Source organism: Anser brachyrhynchus (genome assembly GCF_964034855.1).
Source record: "Anser brachyrhynchus genome assembly, chromosome: 7".
Classification (NCBI taxonomy): Eukaryota; Metazoa; Chordata; class Aves; order Anseriformes; family Anatidae; genus Anser; species Anser brachyrhynchus.
Window position 1 is genome coordinate 3,094,401 of NC_137701.1, and position 22,282 is coordinate 3,116,682.

Consider the following 22,282-nt stretch of genomic DNA (forward strand, 5'->3'; position numbering starts at 1 on the left):
ATTTAGCAGTCAACATAATGCTTTCTTTAGATTTACTTTTATGCGGATACTAGTTTGTATTTCAATAACTTCCTTTTGAATTACTTAATCTGTCTTTTCTTGTTATTTAGTGAGCAAAGAAGAATTTATTTAGCTAGCAAATACAGCAGTGGTGGTGGTAGTTTTGTGTTATTTATTTATTTATTTTCTTTAACTTGGAAGTGAGGGAGGGGAATATTTAGGCCTTGATTTTATCCATCTCATTAGAGTCATTACTATTTTATTGCACTATCTGAATAGCTGACGTTCTCTCTCATGAGCTTACTGTGTTGTGGCACTTCTAAGCTGCAGATTGTTTTGGCACACAGTGTGAACAAGATGAATCAGCAATGAAACTGATTTTGACGTAGGATGTATTAATGTAATCTGAAATGCTGCCCTTAAATTTGTTTCTAGGTAGCAATGAGCAGAGCTCAGGTGTGTTTGATATCTAGTTCCAAATCTGGAGAGAGACACCTCTATCTTATTAAGGTATCAAGGGATAAAATTTCTGACAATGATGACCAGGAGGCAGCAAATTGTGATGCGAAAGGTAACATTTTATTAAAAATAAATCAAAAAGATGAACCCCTTTGTTCTGAAAAATGAAATAAAAGTTACTATTTTGCATGTTAAATCCATGCAGTTCATGTTAACATTGTTTTATTTGTAGGGCAAGGAAAGCAGCACAAATGAAGACAATGTAACTTCAGGGAACAATCCCCATTCAGAGAAAAATAATAAAATTACTGAATAATTTAGGTTGAGAAGGACCTCTAGAGATTGTATGGTCCAACATTCCCTTCAGCCCAACTGTAATACTTGTAACTCTAGAAAATATTAGAAATATGTGTTTTAAAGTTGGTGTGATTTTTGAACTGGCCAGACTTGGTTGAGCCAGACTACGCATTCTTAAGCACTGTTTGGTAGATGAAGAGGGGCAACTTTAATGCATTCCTGTGGTATGTTTACAGCTTTAACTGCATGTATTTTTTGCCATTTGTTCCCAAGTTTTGATTGTTTTTTTTTCCTTTTTTTTTTTTTTTATGAACTGCACTTAAATGGGAGAAGAAAAGTAAATACCTTTATTTTGCCTAAAAGATCAGTTTGATATATGCATGTTTGTTTGTTTGTTTAAAAAAAGAGTATCTCATTTTAATTTTCTGGACTTACTGACTTTAATATTTTTAGCAATTTTTGCTGTTCTCACGGGTGTTCTGACAAAGGATGACTGGTGGAACCTCCTCCTGAAGGCTATATATTCCTTGTGTGATCTCTCCCGGTACAAGGAGGCAGAGCTCCTAGTAGATTCTTCTTTGGAATATTATTCATTTTATGATGATAGACAAAAGCGCAAGGAGCTGGAATACTTTGGGCTCTCTGCTGCAATTCTGGACAAGAATTTCAGAAAAGCGTACAACTATATCAGGTGGGGAATTGACAAAGCCGAACAGTCTGGTCTCTAATTCTTTCCAGTGAGGGTGTAGTCATACTGCTGGGTTTCTGAAGGAGGCAGGCTAATGCTTTCCATCCTTCACTAAAACTGATAAGCCTATTGAAACAAAAGGAGCTTTCTGACAGCCTTTGATTCCAAAATAATGCAGTAGGTAGTTTGATTTGACCAAAACCCTTCATTCTGTCTTTCATCGTCAACTTTCTTGTTGGTCAAATCAAGGTCATTGATCTGCTGTTGATTCCCTTAGGCTGTTTTTATTGCAGATATAGTATTTACTTTATAACATTTACTAATTTCTTGTATGGGTTTCATTCTATAGGATAATGGTAATGGAAAATGTCAATAAACCTCAGCTGTGGAACATCTTCAATCAAGTTACTATGCAATCTCAGGACGTCCGTCACCATCGCTTTTGTCTCCGCTTAATGCTGAAAAATCCTGATAATCATGCATTGTGCGTCCTAAATGGGCATAATGCATTTGTCTCTGGCAGTTTCAAGCACGCTCTTGGTAATGTCATCACTGTTCTAATTTTAACAAATACAGTTCAGTGTTTCTTTTACAGACTTTCTTCATACATCAGAAAATTATGCATGGCTTCATAGCATTAACCTGATGGTTTGATTATTTTGTACACAAAGCATCGCTAGTTTTGCTAATAAAACTTAAGCTGGTAAGTCTAGCACACGTGGCAATAATAATCCACTTGCAAAGATAACTGAAAGCTGATGGTAATAACAAGAAAGACAGAATCAGACCAACTTACAGCAAATAAAGTTGGTTGGACATATTCAGCAGGCCTTGGAAGTAAACCTACTGTTTTAAGATGAGCCCTCCAAATGTCACACTTGAGATGTGTTGGAGATGGAGCATGCGACTGTTTTGTCTCAAAAAGAAGTCATACTGTGAAGAAGTGAGAAGTAGTTAATATGCAGTTTCCTTCATGAATTAATGATTGGTTTTGTTAAAATAAAATCTACATATGCATGTTCCATAGCTGTCCAGTAGTAATTATTATTTGTTTTCACTGTAATACGTGAAAGCCTTAGTCATGAACCAAGGGCCACACTGTGTGAGGGACAGTAATCTTTCACTACTTCATTTATCTTTGCATGCTTTTAAATAATACTGATTTTTTTTTTTTAGTCGATAAGGTGCTAATATTTGATGTACTTGGGCATAATTATTCTAGCCAGGGTACAGCTAGGACTAGCTGGTATAAACAGTGACAGTTTAATCAAAATAACAAAACCGAACTTTCAAAACCCAACTGTTGTACACAGCAGTAATTCTCCACACATCCGGTATATAAATTCCTGGATTTGTTTTCTGTGTATTTTTAAGTAGGTATATTAAACTGTTTCTTTTCTTAGTTTGCACTTCTAATTTGAAGATTTGCTTATTCATCCTTAAATTCTCAAGGAATGTTTTTTGCAACAAACATCCTGATTTAGCTATTTGCTTTTAGGACAGTATGTGCAAGCCTTTCGTGCAAAGCCCGATGAACCGTTGTACAGTCTTTGTATTGGATTAACTTTCATCCACATGGCTTCTCAGAAATATGTGTTGAAAAGGCATGCTCTTCTAGTACAGGTAAGTTAGTAATTTTACCTATAGTGTTTCCCAGCTTTGTATCTTACAGACAATAATGGCAACAACATACTGTGTTCAAATAACTTCTCATAACTAGTAACTCATTTCAAAAGAGGGAAGTAGTGAAACATAAATACAGGTGAGTATGCTTTTGAGCTAAAGTTACACCCATCTGAATCTCATCTTCTCATACTTCTCATAAACTGCATAGTTTAAAAAAACTTTCCAGACTTAGAAGGTGTTGTTTGTTTTCTTTTTCCTGTTGTCTTTTTCTCTTTCCCCTTTTGGGTGCTTCAGTATAGCTCGTAACATAAAGATCTCACAAGCTCCAGTCTAGGCTACCCTCAGTTTTTCAGCTTTCTTATTCTTGGTTTTTCTTTCATCTGTCAGATTGTTACAAAACACAGGCTGATCAGAACAGAAACAGAATCTTGAAAGCAATTTCCTGTGCTCTCCACCAGTATTTTTCATTAACTTGAATTCCTTTCAAATACTGTGGCTACTGAGCGCAGAGTCAGCAGCATATGATGAGGATCTTGAGCTCTCATGACTTGTAAAATTGCTGCAACACTGTAGCTTGTAATTGGATTTTGACAAAAGCTGTAGGTCCTTTGCAACTCTAAAACAAGACCAGTTATGTTAATATCCAACTTAAGGCATTTTAGGCTTGCAGATTTTGGCCTAATTTTAATATATTTAGACACTTCTCTCTGTAAATAACTTGCCTTTCTTATCTGGGCTGCTACGCTCTCCTTTTATAATGTAACTGAAAAACGTCCTATTTATGTTACCCTCCGGTGATACAGTTCCCTGCTTTTCTCTCTTCTCACTACTTACTTTTATGACACTGGTTTTTTGCATTCTCTCTTGCTCCTGTTGTAGTTAATAATTCAGCCACAATGACGTGCTGGTGACCTAAATTACAATCGCTAGCTGCTGTCGTCTGAACTAATTCCTCACGTTGAAGGAGCTATCTTCTTTCATTACCAACATGGTCCGTGGAAAGAAAGACCTCTATTTGCAATGGAATCATCACATTCCAAAGTGATAGCAAAATGAAATGTAAATTGCTGCACAGGAGAGGATGAAAAAGTTGTGTGCTCCATTTTTTTGCCTAATCCTCCTAATCCTTTTTTACCTATCCTCCCTAAGTTTCCCTCAGGACTCATTCAGTGCAAAGTAAAACACTGCATTTTAATTTAAAATAATACTGTATCTGCCTTTATTTCTCCCTTTTGTTCCATATGGGAGGCAGCTGTTTGTCTTTGTAGCATCATACAAACCTTGAGCAATGAACAATACTCCAAGCTGGTAGGCAGAGACATCCGTCAGATGAGAAACAAATGACTTCTCTGGCATTACAGCATGTCAGCATATTAGCAAGACCAGTTAGTTCCACCAGTCTGTCACTTTATGCATCGCCCTCTTTTGTGTCTTCTGGACCATCAGCACCCCAGTAGGCATGAAGTCCCTGTGGGGTCTTGCCTGTGTGTCTGATCCACAGGAGGAGCAGGTATTCAGGCTAGGGTTGGCAAAGAGATTATACCTTGGATTCTGCTGGTCACATAGTTTAAATACATCATTATATATTTTAATTCTGAACTAAAAGCAAGAAAGTTTAACACTGACAGAGCACTTTGTTTTGTTAAGGCATAGCTCTGGCATTGCTGGGTATGAGCACCCTTTCAAATTCTGCTGGGGATGTAGCAGTAAAACATCTGCTGGCTTCAAGTGACATGAACAGGCCTTCTGCTTAGGATATATGATTTTTTTCATGCCTTTATTCAGTGATGTTTATTCTTAACCACTTTATAAAATGACCTGCTGGTAATTGCCCTGGTAATTGGCATTGAAGTAAATTCATAGAGCTCAAGACCACTTACATTCCAGAACTTCACAGAGTTCAGCGAAAAGTAGAGTTTAACCATTTCTTTCTGTTATCCAAGGCAAAGAGAGGACAGGGAATGAAGGTTTATTGTGTTTAAAAAATAAAACAATCACAAAGAACAACAAAAAAATAACTGATGGAGGAGGGTGACCTTTTAATGTATATATTTTTTTAAGATCTTGCTCTAGCCTGTCTCTTTTAGCTGCATGTTTTTTAAGACAGTTAGCTCTTCTGAACATTAACTGGTCTTTTATGTTTGTGCATGTGTGTATATATTACATACCTATTTAGCAAGTTAGTGCCATAGATCACTATACTAAATAACTGTGTGCTCAATTTGTAATATATATATATATATACACCTGTTGCCATCAATGGTACTGAGACTGACAGTACATTTTACACAATCTCAACAATCAAATGTGATTTCTGGGGGAATGTGGGAAAGCATGGATCAGAAGTTCAAATACACACATTTAAATGTTCAAATACACACATTTAAATGTCTTTTCTCTAGTATATTTTGTGTCTGTCTTCTTAATGGGAACATTCACAATGTGCATGGTATGTGTACAGGGGTTTTCCTTCCTTTTCCGGTATTTGGACCTACGTGGACCATGTCAAGAATCTTTCTACAACCTTGGCCGTAGTCTTCACCAGCTGGGATTACTGCACCTGGCAATCCACTATTACCAAAAAGTACTTGAACTTCCTCCTCTCACCTTGGAGGTACTGTATCTTTTAAGTTCTATATATAGCGGGTAGAGACAGGTCAATGTTAATTTCTCAGCCATAGTTAAATTAAGTACGTAAGATCTCTGTAGTTGAGAACACTTTGTATTGTAATTCCCTGTCACTGGAAACCCAGGTCTAATTGTAACCTGATACACACTTATGCATGTGTGAATTTCAAAGACTTAAGTATTCTGAGGGATTTCCTAATAGGCTTGAAGTAGCAGCAAAAAAGGTTGCCAAACTTGATCTGAATAAATAGCTGAACTTAATATATATTGCATATAGTTTTTTATAACTGGAAGTTTTCTGTTTTATAAACCAGCATGCTGGAGTGATATGAACCAGCAGAAGATTAAGAATGCCATGGGTTTGCTCTGCAACTGATCTGAATTAGATCATCCTAATACATTTACAAGTTTGGTATGAGAGAAAATTTATGCCTAGCTTTGACACGAGTGGGTAGAAGAATTACACGTTTATTTAGAAAAGGGGAAGGGTTGGTAAAGTAAGAAACATTAGTGTTAGTGAATACCAGGTGTTCAAAGCAGCAATATTTCAACCATGTAAAAGATATAGGCAGTATTTGTATTCTGATTACAGAAATACTTTACATACAAAGACAAATTCAGTAGAACTTTTCTGGTTTATGAGTTGTCTATCAAATTTACAGCTAATGTTTTGAGTATGTAATTACATAACTTTGTAATTACATAACTTTTACATAACTTTGGTGATTAACAGGCAGAAACTCAGAGGGAGGGCACAAGAAATAGTATTGTTTGTACAACTGAAAGCCTATGCAAACTATGAATATGTGATTTGATTACACTCTGCTACTCAAGTTTCAATTTTATACTTATCTTTGCATATAGGTAACTTAATTATTAATTATATTGTATTATATTATTATTATTATTTTTACAGGGAATAGAAACTGATCAGACAGACTTGAGAAGAGATACTGCCTTTAACTTGTCGCTTATTTATCAGAGCAGTGGAAATATCAGAATGGCTCAGAAGATGTTGTATACTTACGCAGTTGTATGATGAAGTTTGTGGCAGGTAGAAATGATAGTCTTTGTATTAATTCTTGCATTATGCAGTGCTGGGGAAACTGGTTTTATATACAGCTTTTGCTGTAGGTGGGCAAAGACGTGGCTTGTGCTGTATATAAGTTTGAGACTTTTTCTACTGCTGACTTTTGAACTGTATCATGTATAGATGGGAACAGTCTGTTCCAGGTATGATGCTGACATACTCGAGTGTGTCTTCTCTGATGAACTACTCTATAACCTGATATTCAGTCTCATGTACAGAATCAAACAGAGAGAACTGAAGCTCAGTGTTATCTTTAGGAAAAACAATGTGCAATATTACAGCTAGTTACAAGTGAGGTTGTACTCTAATACAAAAGAAGGAAATGGGCTCATACAAATCCTTAGAGAATTCAGTATTTCAAGCTCTTTTAAATGTTCAATGTTTTCTAGGAGTTCATATTCCTAGCAGCTGTTCTATTTCAAGGAGGTTGGTTTCTGTTTCATTAAAATGCATGTGACGGTTGTCCTTCTTCTGAACTTGTTAATAAAAATTCTGAAGTTAATGATGTTTGTTTACTCATTCTCAGTAAAAAAAAAAAGTATGCTACTGAATAGCTTATAGCAAAAATTAATATAATATACCGCTTGTTGTTGAAAATATATTACAAATGTTCTGGATTTTTAAGTAGTTCTGAAAGTTGAACAGTAGCACCAGTAGCATACAGTAGTTGAAGCAGGCTGCTTCCAGCCCAGCAGGAGAATAATAAAGATAATATAGCTATATGTATACGCAGGAAGGTTCCTGTACTACAGCAAAATAAGGCTGAAAAAGTATGCTGAATAGAAAACAAGCCATGCTGTTGCCTTCTGAGCACTTGTTACTTATAGTATCACAGCTAACTACTGCTGTTTGCTTTCAGCCCACTTTTATGTGTATTTGTGTATTGTAATCATTTTGCACAACTGCAATCAATGCTTAAGAAATGACTGTTGTGGAGTTATCTAGAATAGCAGTAAGGTCAAGACAGTTTTGTCTCAGCTCAAACATTAAATAATAACGTAGTGCATATCCACTTCGGTAGATAAGTGCTGGGCCCTACTGAGGATGCAAAAGCAAGAGACAAACACCAAGAAAGTCCCACTGATTCAGAAAAGCACAGCATGTTTATTGGAAATAGTATATAGGAGATAGTACTAGGCAACACTGCCCTAATACAAGTCTCATGCTAAATTTGCAGAAATAACTAAAATAGTTATTTAAATTATATGTCAGTATGGAGTACCATAAAGGGCAGGAGGAAAGTGACTCCATCACCTCTGTTTCATTTCTTATTCTTTGTGATACCTCATCAGTTTTTATGGCATGATAGCAAATTGTTTGCTGCATGAACTAGAGCTAACTTGTGACGTATGTACAAGCATAGTGTTGCTGCATCATCTTGGGGCAAAAATTCTCTACTGAAGCTTTCCCTATTGTTTATTGGGCTTTGCACATCTTATAACCCCTTGGATTTTTTTTCTTCTTGCAGTTTATGACTCCTGTCCCTTCACATGAAAAAGGCTTCTCATGTCCCAGCAAGTACAGTCCTCAGCATTGAACTAATGCTTAGAAAACAGAAGCCAGAGAGGTCCAGCATACAGGTTCCCTTTGCATTACTCTGTTTGCAAAACTGTATAAAATACTCAGAATCCTATTGTTTGTGTATTTTATAAAATAGACTTGACAGGTTGTTTTTGTTGTAATTTATTTTTTAAGAATTGCCCTAGAAATTGACCAGTGTTAGGGTATTACTACAAATTACTTTATTTTTGACCATAACTGCTGCTAGAACTCTGAATTAGTTCTGTAAATCTAGGAGGTATGTTTTTTTAACATTTGTGGAAAAAAAAAAAAGAAAGAAAAATACACTCAGGATGCTTTTAAACTGTTTTCTAAATTGTCTTTAAGCACTAAATAACAGAAAGTTCCATTTAAATAAACCCAGTCAATATGGACTGGAAAATTCACATTGCTAGCAATGTTCAGAGCAAGTGTTCAGAGCGGCTGCGCTAAACAATTCTGAGTATCTGGAAGGAAGAGATGCTGCTTGTCTTGAGGAAATCACAAGTAAGTTATCTAGAGCTTTCTGGAATGTTTGTGGAGAAAAACTGTAAATGAAGATAGGACTTAAATATTCTTTAGCTATGTCCAACTTGCATTAATGGTTATAAGGCAGTCTTTAATTAGATTTCACACAATTAGATTTTACACCATTTAAGAAATATGTTACATTGCTGTAGTGCAGCAGTGACAGACATTAGAGAAGACTGGACTTCACACAAAGAGAGAGACAAAACAGACACCGTATAAATGTGAACTCCCCAAGGAAAATAAGTTTAAACAGGCACAGCCCATGTTAATTGTCTTGCCTAAGGAAAAAGCAAAATGCAGAACATGAGATGTGTACAGAAAATACATATGTTTATCTAGATCACTATACAACTGTTTAGCAATTATTGTGTTTAAAGAAAAGAATTACAAGATCTCATGTATCATGTACTTTTGGTGTTTGAATGGGTTTTATACAGTAGTTTTCCCCATAGCTTTTGGAAAGAAATATCTTGTTTTGTGCCTTTCAAAGGGATACAGGCTTCTAATTTATATTGTTCCAAGAAAAAGTCCTGGTTTTAATCAGTATGATTACTTCATTTGTTTCATGGTTATGGTTGCCTTAGCACAAAGATAACTCCAAGGTTTCTTCTTACTGTAAGGTCAGGAATGAACACCCCGGAGTTGTCTCTTAATTGTTGCTCCTGTAGTTCTGTAATATGGTGCTAAATCTGAAGTAAAACTCAACCCAAAACTCATCCTAGACATCTGGACCAGCTATTTCATTCTTCATGCAACGCACAGAGCTGCATTACTTGCTAAAGCAGACATAACCTAGCCTTAAGCTAATGCTAAAAGTAATAGGGACTGTGACACACTAATACATTACAATTACACTGTATCTTAATGCTTTCCACCATAAATGCTGAACAAATTTACAAGAAGCAAGAGGATGTGTTGAATCTTGAATAAAACATTACTACACAAATATAAATACCATGTTTAACATCCACAGGCATATAATCAGACTTGGCATTTCAATATACAAAGTAACTATATGCATTGCTCTAAAGGACGCAGGGGATTCTGGAACAAGGAAGGCAGGAAGAACCAGCCCTTGAGGTATATGGGACCTTGGTAAAAACTCCTGCAGAGGAAACCTGGGAGTGATTGGCTCTGTTGTCCTGCCATCATGCCAGTTGCAGCATGCTTCATCCTCTTGCACAGGACAAAGTCACAATCATCAAAGTCACAATCATTTGTCCCTCATTAGGCAACCTTCTTAAGCAGTCAATAAAAATGCATTCAAATATGATTCATTCATTAAAACACAAGGATGTTAAATTGTAAGTGCTCTTCCAGAAGACTTTTTGAACTGTGATTACAGTTTGAGTTAACACCAGGCAAAACTAAATTACAGTTTTGATTGCTGTTTGCCCGAGAGCACTGTGGAGGTGGAGACGCACAGATTTTGCTAAACCATCTAAGCAGATCTAAGGAGCAGGTGCAGCAAACATGCCAGTTGATCTCTGAAGGAACTATTTGACTAGGATGAAGCTAAACCCATGCTGGATAGGCCTTCTTTTTAGCAGCACAATTTAATGAAGATCAGGTGAATGAAAGATGTACACTGGTTTTAACAGTGTGCTCAGCCACCCCTTGTTCCTTGGAACATCTGTTTGCTTCAAGGAGGTCTCTGAGGTCAGGTCTCTCAGACTTAGTTCAGACTACTATCATGTAAAGTCAAAGTTTAGGACCAAATCTTTGTAGAAGCAGGATGGTCTAATCCTGCCGTGTCCTTGGGCTACTCCCAGGCTCCAGCTATATTCAGGTCTTCCCTCTGCACTAAACAAGTATTGCAAATAACATGTATAGGTTCCCTAGAGATAAGTAATACCACTGATTGCAGAAAAGCTGGCAATCAGTTCTGTTGGAGCAGATCAGAGTGCAACAACACCTGTACTGAAGCTACATTGTATTGGCAGGTCCACACAGAAGAGTAAGCCAGGGCAGAGCTGAACTGATCCTTGGTCAAACAAGCACAAAAGCCGAACATGTTATAATCATCTTCAACTTACTACGATGTAAGTCATCTATCTTCTTCAGGCACTCTTTTCCAAGTTTGTTATTCCATATTAAGATAGGTTAAACAAATTCCACGAGTTCTTATGAAGGCATAACATCACACACCTAATGAATTCCTTATATGCACCTAAAATAGCCCAAGGCTTATGTTCTCTCATGACCCAGACATCATCTGTCATCAGAAGAAGCCAGTCCTGCCAGTTCTTCCCTGTCCTGGCCACGTCATCGCCTAGCCGCAGCTGCATGACACTGTTTTCAGCAATTCACCTGATCCCTCTGCAAGCCAGTGCGAGATGTTTTGCTAGCACCTGCCAGGCCTTATTCTAAAGCTGATAAAAGTGATGAAAGCAAAGATGTAGCAGATCAGCAGCATACAGTTTACAGTAATGATACATAAAGAATAATTGCTTTGCTATAAATAGTGATTTTGTTATGGTCAGCCTCGTGATGCAAAGCACCTGAGTCAAAAGGACAATCATGGTAGCTTGTCTCTCATGCAAACATGCAGACACACACACACACACAGAACAATCTCTGTAATGTAGGTGAAAGGTACGAGGTAACAAACAAGAATTTACAATTTAAACAATAATTCCTTGGTCACCTGTATATGTGTATCCTAGGAGTATGTTTTATTTGCAATACCTTCTCAGTGATACAAAACTATCTTGGATAAGTAAGGTTCCTGATTCTTCTAGTAGCTGGGTGCTGGCAAGGAGTCTCCTGGTGGCAGGTGATGCTCTCCCTGGGCTGGGAATCACCCAGTCAAATGAGCTCATTTCCTGCCCAGCTCACGTAGGCCTTCCTGGTGCTGAGCTGGAGGTGTTGGGTCCTCATCCTGCTCTCCGGGGAGGTGCAAGGGGGAAGCTCTGGTTGCTTTTTCTCCTGGGGAAAAAAAAATGCAATGTTTTATGATGCTGATGATTATTTGGGGGAGTCTTTATGATTACTAATGAAGAGGTTAAAGATTAATATGTAAACCTCTACAAAGCTAGTAAAATTATCTAAGAACTACCAGTTATGGAGAAGGCTGATGAATCTACACAACCAAGGTAAGCACAGCTTTCAAAAGGGTTTCTGCAAAGGTTTGGAGGAGGGGAAGGAGAACCACTGAAAGAGGTGAATGCTGAAAAAAAATATGCTAGCTGTTAACTTTCAGACAAGTATTTAGTTTATGAGCAGCAACAAAACATGAAGCATGTGCAATATAACTTCTCAAAGTATGGAAGTAGTACCTTGAAGCTTATGTAATTATGTAATTGCATATGTAATGTTTTTGCATATTTAATGCCTCCTCTGGCAAAAGAGGAGGAAACAAACTAAATTAGAATAGGAAGAAGGTCTGTCTTCCATCCATGTGTAAGGGCTAATAAAAAGTTTAGGCAACTGAAATTCTGACTGATATGAGCTATCAAATACTTCCCTGAGCCTATTTTCTTTGCTCTCTGAAAAGAACGTGCTTGCATTTTTTTACCATCTCCTTGGAGCTGCTGTCTTCGAAGTTCACCGGCCGGTGGTTTTTCAGACGATCTAGCTGCAGGCTGTCAAACTCTGATTTGAACCAGTGCTGAGTTTCTTTCAGGTTATTTGTCATCTAGGGAAGGCAGTGGTAATTAGAACTGCAGAGAGAACAGTTAATGCAGGCTGTGTTCCAGTTCTTGAGCTGTGTGAGAAAGGGCAGCATGGCATACAAATGTTTATTCAAATCTCTCTCCTGTATCTAGGGGTAGGAGCTGACCATAATGCTTTCTTTCATTGAGGTGAAGTGGGTGTAATAGAGACATCCTTGCTACAAAGCTGCCCCGCTTTTAGGAGAGTAATGAAGTCAATACAGTTCTCTTCAACACAGTGTAAAATACAGGGACACTGGGGAGAGAGGGGGAGGCTGAGTACCACAAACTCCTAAGAAATATCTGGGAAGACTAACTTTGCCAGAAAACTAACAAGTGCTATCGAAACATTTATCCTGCTATCAAGTTCTCTTTCTAGTCACAGAAGAGTACTTGAATTGATAAGACCTCAAGGTGGGGCACCTCCATTCCTTTTTAATTTTAATTTATGCTGGTTAGTACCCTATAAAGCATCTAAAACCCTAGATTTTCCACCTCAAACTACTATAGTTATTAACACAAGTTACAGTAATTTGGCTGCTGCTGTGAAGTAGTACAAGGATAAGGTGATGCATGGGCAAATGACTTCTCAGGGGATGGTGGTGAATGTGGTTTGGAATGATGTCACATACAAAGTGATGCAAGAGCATCTTAGGGGACAGTTTACTTGGCCACACCACTTTTCTTTATTTGATTAAGACAGATAGACCCTGAGCTCAATTTAAAAAAAAAAAAAAAAAAAAAAAAGCTGAGGGAAGCTCTTCTTACAAGCTCTGCTAAACTAAATTCTTCATGTAAGAGATGAAACTGTGATCTTAAAAGTAAACAACAAATATAAGATAAACACCACTTAGTTACTTTGGAGTTGACAAGGTCAAGAATGTACCTCCTTCTTCACCAGAGACCTATATTTGAGATTTGAAGTTTTACTTGGTGCAAATACTGAAACACCAACTTGTTACTTCCAGTGAATTATAATTCTAATGGTAACTAGTCTCACCTGTTCTGACACCATACTGGCTTGTTTCAGTTGGTTTTCTATTTCCTCTTTACATTTCTTCAGATGTTGGGTTGTTTTTTCTAGTATCTAGGTAGAAAAAGTAAAATTTTTCTAGGAATTTTTTCATGGTACGAATAAAAATTTGCAATATAATAGAAGGATTCTCCTATTTTTACTGTAAATAACTTAAGAGATTTATTCTTAAAAAGAATCTCTCAAATTCGCTACATAGCTGACTTTAATGTTGTTACCCAGTCTTTCTAGACTGGAGCAAATACACCGAGATTTACAGGAACATCTCTGAACTGGGATTCAAAGTCTTTCTACCACTTCTTCTACATCCCCAGGGACTTTACATAAAAATATTTCCACAGCTTTCTTTCCATATATTCATGCTGCTACCACTTTACCTGACGCTTATTTTCCAACTGATGCACTAGCCTTCTCTCCACTTCTAGCTGGGTCTCCAGCTGCCTGTTCTGCACTTGCACTTTATGTTGGTTTTCCAACAATATTTGCATCTCACGACGCAAACGCTTCGACTCTGACACAAATTGTTGGATGTGCTGTGACTGAAGACAACAACACAAGAATTACATTCCTATAATTTTGTCAGATCGGTCTCTTCAGGGAACTGGTCAAGAAAGCTCACCTGTTCTTAATACTTCTTCTGATATTCCTCCTTTATTGCTTCCATTTCTCTCAGTTCAGTTGCAATCTCCTGGAAGTTGTTGAAAGAGAAACAAAATGTCAGGAATTTCTCAGGATGTTACGTTGGAAGTATTAATGAAGTCAAGATGACTCATGCCCCCTTGTGGAGATGGGAACAAGCAGGTGACAAAGTTGCCGAGGAGCTTAGATTCTCACTTGGGATTAGGTACTAGTCAAACCATAAATTTTACTCCCTACTAAGAATGGGAAGGGACTAATCACGAGACAAAGCAATCTTTGGTCCGGTCGGTCATTAAATAGACTATCTACAAAACAAAGTATGTAAATGCTACTATAAAAAAAACTGGTGGGGGGACACGATAGTGCTCTGTGGCATCATACTGGATACAGGGAGCAGGGAAGATATGACTGGAAAGGTTATGCAATTTCTATGCATAATAGCAATTTTATGCTATTGATCTGGTCAGAATTTTGGGGCAGAGTTAGTCTTATTTTCTGTCTCACCCCACTAAAAAGGGACAACAGCAGTCCTATTCAGTAGGAGAAAAAGGAGTTCTCAACTAGACTACCTGTGTCCATTGAAAAATGTGTACATACCTTTATTCTCCCTGCGTTAGCTTTAGTGACCAGGCAATGTTTGACTTGAGCTCTTCGGCTTTTTAGCTTTTCCCTGTAACTGGACAAAGTCTTCTCCAGCTCTATCACTTTCTGCTGCAGCTCCTTGTTAGCACAGGAAACTTCAGCAAATTTAGAGGATGAGCCTTGAAGAGCCTTCTTTAGCTAGGGGACAGGAAAAAGTGAGTACACATTAACTGTAAAAATTAGGTAATTCTCTACAACAACAAGCAGAGCATCCAATTGATTGGTTATATCTGAAAAAAGCAACAGCACCCGGTGGTTTGACTTTTTTTTTTTAAATACCATTATAACAAAGGAACAAAAAATGCATGCTGGGATCTGAGTTAATACTAAGGTCATGCTGAGTATTATGAGCCAGTCCACAAAAAACGAAGCAGCATCCATCCTATAGCATATCCTTGGTGATTTCTATATGACATCAGACTATCCTTTTGAAGCCACTGGAATGATTGATATAAATGTTGACATCATGTACAATAAGGTACATAGTGTTGCAGGATATTCAGTGGGACACGGAAGAAGTTAGACAGTACGGACATTGCTGTGTGTGGCCACCAAGATGTCTGTCTACCACATAACAAAATTTGTTGTGAACAGGTGATGGATAACTCTATGATGAATGGAAAAGGAGATATTTGTTATGAGCTGCTTTTGTTCTGATGAAAATTGGACATTGTAAGGCCTTTTTCTATGGAAGCCACTCACTGAAATCTTTTAACTATATCCCTTTTCACCTCAGTAGACTCTCGATGGGCAGCCTTCCTAGAAACCTCTTGTTCAGCATGGAACTGCTTCTTCAAAGTCTCTACGTTTTCTATGTGCATTTTTTCCTCAGTCTTAAGTTTTTACATTAACTGCTCCCTTTAAAGAGAAGAGGTGAATTCAGTTATTCACATGTATATTTAGTAATGCTTTACTTTTTAAATATGTGAATAGGATAGAGAATTCCATTAAATGTTTTTTAGATATATGCTTTGCAACACTTGTTTAGAGATTGGAGTGGCTTTAAATATTTCATATTCCATTTATTTCCAAGGAGGTTTAAAATAGCTATACAAGGCTTTTTTTTTTTTTTGGAAAAACTTTGATGATTCCAGGAAATTAGATGGAAAAAAGCCTGTTTAGACAAGGATAACAAGTATATTCAGACTGCACCAACACTTACTTGCTTTGAGGTTGTACTTACTGGTGTTTAGTTTGGATTAGAGGATTTTAACAGCTATCCTATGCTCTCCTTGCTCTACCTACTACAGGCCGCTTTAAAGTAGAAGTGATATGTGCTATCTTCATGGAAAAGGTGCTTTTAGAAATACCATAGCGACCCTGAGTAAGTAGTACAGCAGAACAGGTTCAAGAGTCATTACAGGAATGAGTGGAAGTGCCCATTTCTGTAGCTCTGTATGAGACTATCATACTGCTGGCTCAGCGTAGTCAATGCTGATAGATAAGAAGAACCATAAAAAGCTCTGTTAGTAAAAAGTAATGTTTTTCCTCAGGTATAGTATCTTGGATCTGGTCTTACCTGCAGGCCATCAGCTGTTGATGCTCAGCTTCTTTACTTTTCAGGTCATACTGAGTGTGGATCAGCTTACTCTGCAGGACGTTATTGGCCTGCTGAACTTCTTCCAAACGAAGAGCAAGTGTCTTTTTGTCCATTCTAGCAACTTTAGTGCCTTAGAAAGTGGTTCCAACAGTGCAGTAACAACAGATCAGATTTATATTTACCCAAACTAAAAAGTTTACACAGGAATATTTTCTTCCATTCCCAGTCAGTATCAGGTTACAGGAAGTAAGTCTGTTTACCAGCTGTCTCATTACGCGTGTCAGGCACCTAGATGGGAATACTTATGAAGCCAATCACTAACTAGCTTAGTCAGAAAATCAGAACTTGTCATATAACCATGACTCCTGTGGAAAAAAATGTTCTTTGGTTTGTGTTTGGGTTGTGAGGTAATTATTTTTAAGCTAAGTATTAGGGAGGAGAGGGGGGGGAGAAAGCAACTGCCTGGACTTCCGTTCCTCCTGCTCCCTCTTCTTTCAAATAAGAAAAAATAAAAGGCTTTATGTATACTTCAGGAATCTCTGTCCATTTTCTGTATGTAGCTGTAAACTATAATACCTTCACCTGTGCTAAGGAATTTTTCTTTTCAAGAAGTTGCTTCCCACCTTCAGCACTTGGATAATGATTTTCCTGTTCCACAGCCAAAGGCTGATGGATTTTTTTTTTTGCCTCTGTTCATGTGAATGTGTCATGCCATGCTGTCCTCACCAAAAAAGAAAAGATAACTGTCTCGACCCCAAAAATGCAATGTTGGTTGTTACTATTGAAAAACGTGTTCTCTACCTGGCTGCTGTGCTGCCTTTCCATGGCAACCAGTTTGGCTTTGTGATGTTCCAATTCCGTTTCTAACATCTGCATTTTCTGCTGACTCTGCGAGAATTGAAGTAGAAGAGAAATAATTGATTCATTTTGCTTTCTGGAAACAGCAAAAATAGGACCTCCTGTTTTCCAGGCAAACGTCCTAAACATGGCTATGATCAATAGTTTGTCACTTTCACCTTCCTTGTTTTTCCAACAACATATGTATTTTTTTCCCAACAACAAATGATGTTTTGATCACTATTCTAACCCATAAATTCAAATAACTGTCTCAAGATGTCTGTTCACAAGGAAGAATGAACTTATAACAGTAACTGTTCTTTACAGACTCCTATTGCTTCTCATTTATCAAGCAAGCTCTTGACAGCAGACTCCGTTTTACCATCTTGTATGTACAAGCTTGGTTTCACTGTCCAAGATAACACAACTCTTCTCTGTGCTTCTGTCCCTTATGACTTAGTGAACAGACTGAAGCAGAGTAACTACCTGCCTTACAGCAACATCGCTAGACAAGTATTATTTGCCACTATTTGTTCTCTAACTGGAACTAATGATAAATCGAGAAGACTTATTGTTATAGTCTTGTAACCTGTGTGTTTTCTAGCCTGAAAACATGTAATAAGCTTGCATGAAAATTGAAAAATTTGCATGAAGTTTAGCTGAGCTTCCACAGTTCTCATACTTCAATGAAAAAGTTCTGTTTTCACCTGAAGACTAGAATGCTAAAGTTAAGATTAAATGTTTTCTCTATTCTTCAGGAAAAGGTGCGTTGAATCTGATTTCTAATGGCTATGTTAGTATTAGTTAGTCTGACCCTAATTCTGAGGAGTAAGAAGTTCTCAAAGTTGTTTTACCTTAGTGTATTTGGTCTCTGTGGCCACAGTGCACTTGCAAAGCTCGCTATTATTTAAATGTGCATCTTAGGAGACACTACAGTTCTTCCTCCAGCTTCTGCACTCCAGTTTTAAGAAAAGAAGTGGGACAAAATAGCTCAGCTTCTTTTTAGCGAAGAAAGGGAAAAGCATTAGCTTGACTGCAACACAGAAGCAGAGTGATATAGCAATTCTTCTTTGCCCAGAGCAAATGTTTTATTTTTCTTAAGTCCCATAGTAGCAGGAGCAGCAAGTGAAACGCTTTTAACTTATCTTTCCATAGAATTACTTCCAGATTAGAATTAATCACCTTGTTCTAATTTAAGTATGTTTTGGATCACTTTCTTCTGTCACTACCATGAGACCTAGGGCTATTGCATAAATGTAGCTTTCTCTAATAACCACTACACATTCTGTGCTGTTTTTAAAAGAACCTCAGGAATTTCTGCACCACTGCCCCAAATTCATAGGTCACACTGAAGTAAAAGCTTTACCTCCAGCACCTCATTTACTGTCCAGCTAAATAATATTTAAGAAAGCTTATGTACACTGCTTATTTTTGCTTATCACCATAGTTTGCCTCCCTCCTTGTTAATTCCTGTATTTCATAAAATTTTCCATGTTTCTAATCTTTCAACCAATTTTCTACTTGTATTTTTTTAATGCCTCCTGGTGGTTCTTAGCCATTCAACTGTTTTTGTACATTAAGTAACATCACAAATCCTAGAGATGCTACTTCAACATCATCGTGCCTTGATCTATCACCCAAAGGCAGTAAGTGGTATGAGCCAGACCAAAGATGTTTTTTCTACACAATTCTCAAAACAAAGTGTTTGTGTAGTGTCAAGCACATAAACAGAAAGACAAATAAAAGCTTCCCTCCAAATTAAGTAGTGAAGAGCTCAGGTTAAGCAGTCATATATTAGCTGAACATTAAAAATAAAATAAAATAAATAAATGGAGTTTCCCATGTGAACTGACAAATAGGATACTGGCAGGTACCTGAAGTTCTCCTTTGTCACAGGACAGTTTATTCCTACTGTCAGTCACCTCTGCCAAGACCTGTTGTACCTGCTGCTGGATATACTGAGGAAAAAAGAGCAGAAATTACCATTCTGTAAGAAAAAATAAAGTAAAAAACAACAAAAAAGGGTGTTCAGTGTCCTGTCTCTCCCTGAATATTTTAACTTTTCCCTGTTGCTTCAGGTAGATATTTTCCAGCCCTTACGCATCTTACCTGTTCATATGCCCATGCAGCCAAATGTTCCAGTAGCCTCTTGTTCTTTTTTTTCCTACTTCCAATTTGTTCTTTTCCTGTGTTATTTCATTTCCTATTGTCGTTATCTGTCAAAAGAAATATTACATCATTGTTATCTAAAGTCTAGATTCAAGTGAATACTACGCATCTTCAGTACTGTTGATCAGAAGGTCACAAATCAACTCTGAAGTTCAAAAATACCTGCCGAGCTGTCCTGTCCTCATTCCCTCTTCATGCTCCAGAGAGGAGGCGTTATAAGTCAAAATACAGAATTAGTAGGAAATAGGAGAGTGTGTCACATTTGCCAGTACAATAGCAACAAATCATCTTTCTGAAAGCAAAACTGGTATGTAAATAAGAATTTTAATTAGGAGGGTCCTAAATTAGCCTTCAAGAAAATAACTTCAAAATAATTTTTTGTACCTGCTGTTGAAGATCTTCCTTTTCTGACAGAGACAAACAGAAACATAATCATGCAGATTCTAAAGGTGCAAAGGAATATAAATGTCCTACTTGACAGAGAAGCAGTCCTTCATGTCCTGTCTCTTGAAGAGGACACTTTCAAAAAAAGCCAAGTCAATTAAGTATTAGACTTTCCAGCCTTAAGCTTGGGAAATCATGAACAGTTATCTACTGACTGAATTTCCTTCACTACAAGTTGTTCATTAGCTCGTGTTACCAGAGGGTATTAAGTGTTGTCTCTTGACCTGTATTTGAGGCTTCCTGGTAAATGTGTGGTCATTCCCCATTGTAATCACTTGTTTTGTTATACTTTATTTACATTCTAAAAACAGTTGAAGAGGAGCTATTGTGATTACCTGTACTTTTTCTGCAGTTTCTCTAAGGGCAGTCATTTTAGACTGAAGTTGCCAGTTCTCTTTGTGTTGTTTGCTAGAAGACAGCTGTGCATTCTAAAGGGCAATTAAAACAGAACATCCATTAAAAAATAAAAAATGTCATTTAGCCAGGCACTTCAAGCATATCAAGTTTTTGTCTCATCCCTATTTCCTTTAAGTTACTGCCACATGACTATGCTCACTTTTAAGGACCTGACATGGCTCCTGTAGTGCAAGTCTCTTGCCAACATATATCTTAAAATAATAATCAGAATAGTACCTGCTCTAACTTTGCTTTTAAAGTTGTGGGTGACTTCATATCCTTCTGAGCTCAATTTTTTTGCCTCTGCTATAATTAATCTTGATGCTTCTGAACTTAAAAAAGGTCTTCCTACTAGAAGTGGTATAATTCCCAACACAAGGAATCCATTCCCAGACCTGCAAGACTTCACATCTGAGCTCACCTTTTACTTTATCTTCACTGAAACTTACTCTTTCAGAGACAACTGGCAGCAGACATGGTCCATACAGAGGCAGTAAGCATATCTCTTCCCCCATTTAGTACTCAGCTGACCAAGGTCCTGATTTTTCTGTAGTACCAATAGTAATATTTCTCTCTTTTCTACGCAATACTTGTGCTGTCACAACTGTGTTTTGTGGTCAGTTGTCCAGGGAAAGCACTCATATTATTGTTTTGCTATTTCAACAGAATAAGAGAGTTAATCTTTCAATAAACATGTAGAGCAACCCTTAACTGATAAATAATAAAATCAGACATTCAGCCGTTAGTAGCCTCAGCTGCATTTGTCCACAGAAAAATTATGCCTCTAAAGCATGGTACATTGGGAAGGCCTCAAGTTCTTCCCATTCTCATTTCTATTTAGCTATTTTCCTCAGTAGTGCTTGTTTACAACTTACTTTTGCTTCTTTGTCAAGCTGGGAATGATACAGTTCTTGGAATCTAAAGATTTAAAAGAATATCAGGACATGTTTTGTTATCTGTGTGGTAATTTAAAAAGCTGACATTTTGATTTAATGTTTTATTATTGAATATGCCACAAACAGATAAGATTTCTAAAAAATGCATTGTTCTTTGATACTTTTCTTTAACTTCAGTATTTCAGCAAAATTGCTTTTGAAAAATTTATTCCATAAGTTAACTGTATTGTACTTAACTTTGGTGTGACTACGTGCTTATTTTTAATCTCCTACATATACCAGCTCTGAGATTGCTTGTCTAGTGTGTATGAAACTAATTTGTCCTGAGTGTACAAATAGCCCATACGTGACTTTACAAGCTTTCGTGCGCTGACAGATAATGACAGGTCCCTGGTTAAAACACAGATCTAAAAGTTGAAGCATTTTTGGTGGAATTTGAATCAACCTTCCCATAATAGCTAGCCTCTTATTCTGCTGCCTAGCTTACTGAAAAAAAAAAAAAAACAAGACAATTCAGCATGACCAGGGTAGGGAGGGAAATCTAGCCAAAATGTTACGACACCCGAGGTATCATTTGCAAAGATGAGTCAAAAGTTCTTTCAATTAACAAAGCCTCGATCAGCAGGAGTATTGGATACAGAAGTAAACAGAATTTGTATGCCCCACTTAAAACTGTCACTTAAGAGGTACTTTAGTCATGAAGACGGAAGAATTAAGTCTCCTTTACTTTAGTTGATACGTACATTGTTGAGACGCACCGGGCGCGGGGCCCGCCGGGAGTTGTAGTTCCCGGGTTCCCGCTCTCCGCGCGGCGGCCCCTCACACCGCCCCCGGCCCGGCCCGGCCCGGCCCCGCCGCCGCCACCCCGCGGCCGTGCTGGAATCGCACCTGTGCGGGAAAGCGCAGTGGGTCGGCTTGCTGCCGGGGTGCCAACACGGAGCACACCTTCCCGGGGGGCTGTAAGCCTTCAGCGTGCTGCGCTCGGTGAGCGTGCAATCCTTCGGTACTGACCAGCAGTCTTTCTCGGTTATGGTTTCTCCACCACGCATCTGAGGCGTTAATCTTAAAAATGTACCACTGCAGTCTGCTGAGTTCCGTTTTAATGCAGGAAGCCGACCTGGCTTCGTAGCCTCGTGGTTAGAACATACAGCAGTGCAACTGGAAACGTGCTGTCT

The 22,282-nt window shown here is 37.8% G+C and overlaps 2 protein-coding genes across 4 annotated transcripts in view; one reads left to right on the forward strand and one right to left on the reverse strand.

Moving 5' to 3' along the window:
- GTF3C3 (general transcription factor IIIC subunit 3) overlaps positions 1-22,282 on the forward strand; it is a 35,770-nt gene that overhangs the window by 13,243 nt on the left and 245 nt on the right. For 2 of the 3 annotated variants that reach the window (XM_080599917.1, XM_080599918.1), the window contains exons 14-20: positions 436-571; positions 1,210-1,447; positions 1,794-1,984; positions 2,943-3,067; positions 5,532-5,684; positions 6,615-6,752; positions 8,257-9,259. In XM_080599917.1, coding sequence (XP_080456043.1) covers positions 436-571; positions 1,210-1,447; positions 1,794-1,984; positions 2,943-3,067; positions 5,532-5,684; positions 6,615-6,737 — 966 coding nt within the window. In that variant the 3' untranslated portion in view covers positions 6,738-6,752; positions 8,257-9,259. Of the gene's footprint in view, positions 1-435; positions 572-1,209; positions 1,448-1,793; positions 1,985-2,942; positions 3,068-5,531; positions 5,685-6,614; positions 6,753-8,256; positions 9,260-22,282 lie in introns of those variants that run through there. The other variant, XR_013953652.1, reaches the window with a different exon arrangement.
- Positions 10,803-22,156, reverse strand: CCDC150 (coiled-coil domain containing 150; the record flags this gene model as incomplete). The annotated part of the gene is given in 16 exon segments (XM_080598727.1): positions 10,803-11,786; positions 12,376-12,495; positions 13,512-13,598; positions 13,922-14,092; positions 14,730-14,963; positions 15,557-15,667; positions 15,671-15,683; positions 16,345-16,495; positions 16,626-16,653; positions 17,083-17,253; positions 19,077-19,161; positions 19,312-19,418; positions 20,151-20,243; positions 21,087-21,112; positions 21,115-21,129; positions 21,847-22,156. Coding segments are annotated over 16 exon segments (1,842 nt in total). The 3' UTR covers positions 10,803-11,666.